Below are 3,251 nucleotides of genomic sequence, written 5' to 3' on the forward strand. Positions count from 1 at the left end.
TGGTTCTGACCTGACGGTGTTCTGTGTGTGGTTCTGTTGGTTCTGACCTGACGGTGTTCTGTCTGTGGTTCTGTTGGTTCTGACCTGACGGTGTTCTGTCTGAGGTTCTGCTGGTTCTGACCTGACGGTGTTCTGTCTGTGGTTCTGTTGGTTCAGACCTGACAGTGTTCTGTCTGTGGTTCTGACCTGACGGTGTTCTGTGTGTGGTTCTGTTGGTTCTGCTGGTTCTGACCTGACGGTGTTCTGTCTGTGGTTCTGTCGGTTCTGACCTGACGGTGTTCTGTCTGTGGTTCTGCTGGTTCTGACCTGACGGTGTTCTGTCTGAGGTTCTGTCGGTTCTGACCTGACGGTGTTCTGTCTGAGGTTCTGCTGGTTCTGACCTGACGGTGTTCTGTCTGTGGTTCTGTCGGTTCTGACCTGCAGTGTCGGTGCGGTTCTGCTGTTTGCGGTTCTTCCAGATCTTTGCAGGGTTCTTCAGTTTGGGCAGCCTCCTCCTCTCTTTGTCTTGGTTCTCCTCGACGCCTCCTGCTGTGGAAACAGAACGTTCATGTTCTCGTCATTCAAACAGAAACAGTAAATAAAGAACTTCCTGTGATTTGCCTGATTGAACTCAATTACCCAGAAGTCCTCAGACCTTTGAAACCAGTCTTTAATCACCATTGGTCACTGTGACATGTGACTCATGACATCACCTGAGAATTAAAAAGTTGCAGACATCATCAACCTGAGCTGATGACATCACAGCCTTAAATCCAGCTCACGGGCTGTGAGCCGAGCACGCCAACATGAAGGAGGTCACATGTCACGTGTTTGCTGGCTATAAATAAGGTGCTTATAGTCACTGATGACATCATTAATCAGAGGTTTAAACTGATATTGATTTTATGAGACTAAGTTAATGAATTAGAAATCAGGGACCAGCTTCACAAAACACCTCAAGTTTTCTGTTTAAGTATGACATTTAATTTCTCCTTAGCTGAGGGATTTAACACAGTTGTACAGAATCCCTTAAAATGTTTCCTTAGTTAAGGAAAAACTCATTTAGTGCATTGAAAGAGATTTTACAGTGGAACGTGTTTCCATGGAGACTGTTTGTTTGTGACGCCTGAGATCGTCTCACTGAGATCGATGGTGAAAACTGTGTGAAGAAAAGAAGAGAATAAAAACAGACAGGTGAGAGGAGGAACAGATGAAACTTCAGGAGGAACAGATGAAACTTAAGGAGGAACAGATGAAACTTAAGGAGGAACAGATAAAACTTCAGGAGGAACAGATGAAACTTCAGGAACAGATGAAACTTCAGGAGGAACAGATGAAACTTCAGGAACAGATGAAACTTCAGGAGGAACAGATAAAACTTCAGGAGGAACAGATGAAACTTAACGAGGAACACAGTCAGAGAAAAAACAAAGTACAAAATAAATGTGACCCTTAAATACAGGAAACAGGAAACGACTGTGAGGAAAATGAATTCAGTCAAATCTAAAGTGTAAAATCAGAAGCGTGTCCGTCAGGTCCTCCTGATCTCAGAAAACTCGTCTTCATTTATCACCTTAAACTCAGTCATGTCAAGTCAGAGGGACCTTAAGGGTTTTTTTATCCTTACTTTGGTTGCTAAGGTTTTTCATGCAGCATTAAGGGATTCCTTAAGTGTTGGATAGAGACAAGGAGACAACCTTAAATACTTAAGTGAACTTTTTAAGGAAACCTGAAGGAGAAAGTTTAAGGGTGTTCTGTGTGACAGATTTTATTTAAGGAAACATCAACTAAGACTTTAAATCTTAATTGAGGTGTTTCCAGTTTCCCCTTTGTAAAGGCTGCTGACACAGTTTGATTCAATGTGAATAATCAGATGATGTCATTAATAATTCATTGTGATGAGCACGTGCCAGCTGGGACACACACACACACACACACACACACCTGAACAACCTAAAGAAGTAAGTGTGAGCAGTCCAGTGAACACAGAGCTGCTGTTTCCCTTCACGGTGTCATGTTACAATAACCCTCTCATCAGACTGTTACTCATTCACATCAACACTGAACACCGATGAGTCTGAAGTTGAACCATGTTTGTTATTAACGCAGATCAATAAACCGATCACCATCACACCCGCTGACTGTAGGTGACGTCACAGTTTAACGGTCGATCTGAGCGGAAATAAATTAACCCTTCACAATAAAACTCTGAACATTAAAGGAAAGTTAGTCAGTAAAGAGAAACAGACAGATGCAGCTTCCTACCTCTCATCTCTCCTGCGTTTGATTCTCTAATGGAGCAGCCCGGAGGGGCGGGGCTACACTCATGAGGGTGGAGCCACCTGTCTGTCTGCCTGTCTGTCTGTCTGTCTGTCTGTGTGCAGGCTCTGGTGACTGATCATCACACAGTGTGGGTAAATACAGAGAGCAGAGGATCAGACACACAGACAGGCACACAGACACACACACACAGGCACACAGACACACAGACAGGCACACACACGCACACACGCACACACACACACACACACACACACACACACACACAGACACAGGCACACAGACGGGCACACAGACACACAGACAGACAGACGGATTATGATCATCAACAGTGAAAGGCTCCTCCTGGTCCGCAGCGCCCCTCTGAGGCCAACAGGGGAAACTGCAGATCTGCTTCAGTGTCTGACGTCACTCTGCAGCCTCAGTTTAATACAGACTCCCCAAACACATGACGTCATCATCATCATCATCATCATCATCATCATCTCTTTACTGAGTCTAAATAAAACAATCATCATCATCATCATCACCATCATCAGTGAGTCTGAACAGAATCCTCACCTGAGCCGCTCTGACGCCTCCTGCTGGACACAGACTGAAGCCACATCATCTTCATCAGGACCAGAACCAACAGAACCTTTAGGGTCCAGAATCTGCTGCTGCTGCTGCTGAGACCAAACCTGATCTGAATGTCTCAACTGTGTCTCAGAGCATCTCCTCTTACTCCTCCTCTTCCTCCTCTTCCTCACACTCAGCTGCTTTTTACTTTCACTTTCTCTTTAAGCTCTGTCTGCAGATTTATTTTAGTCCCCCTCCTCCTCCTCCTCCTCCTCCTCCTCCTCCTGGCACCCTCAGCCTTTCAGCCTCAGCTCTGGCTAAACAAGCCCCTGATTTGAGGTGACTAAGCAGCTGGGAGGGATTTTCCAGTAGGACTCTTCATCAGAGAGAACTCTTCATCAGAGAGGACTCTTCATCAGAGACGACTCTTCATC

At 45.2% G+C, this 3,251-nt stretch overlaps 1 protein-coding gene across 1 annotated transcript in view; it reads right to left on the reverse strand.

Moving 5' to 3' along the window:
• The window catches only part of tnfaip2a (tumor necrosis factor, alpha-induced protein 2a), an 11,061-nt gene extending 8,186 nt beyond the window's left edge, over positions 1-2,875 (reverse strand). Inside the window, exons 1-2 of the mRNA XM_050057978.1 lie at positions 2,821-2,875; positions 11-528 (exon numbers count right to left, since the gene is read on the reverse strand). Of these exons, the coding sequence (XP_049913935.1) occupies positions 11-528; positions 2,821-2,875 (573 nt within the window). The remainder of the gene's footprint in view (positions 1-10; positions 529-2,820) is intronic.
• Positions 2,876-3,251: the final 376 nt, after the last annotated feature.

This window comes from Epinephelus moara, chromosome 12, assembly GCF_006386435.1.
Source record: "Epinephelus moara isolate mb chromosome 12, YSFRI_EMoa_1.0, whole genome shotgun sequence".
Classification (NCBI taxonomy): domain Eukaryota; kingdom Metazoa; phylum Chordata; class Actinopteri; order Perciformes; family Serranidae; genus Epinephelus; species Epinephelus moara.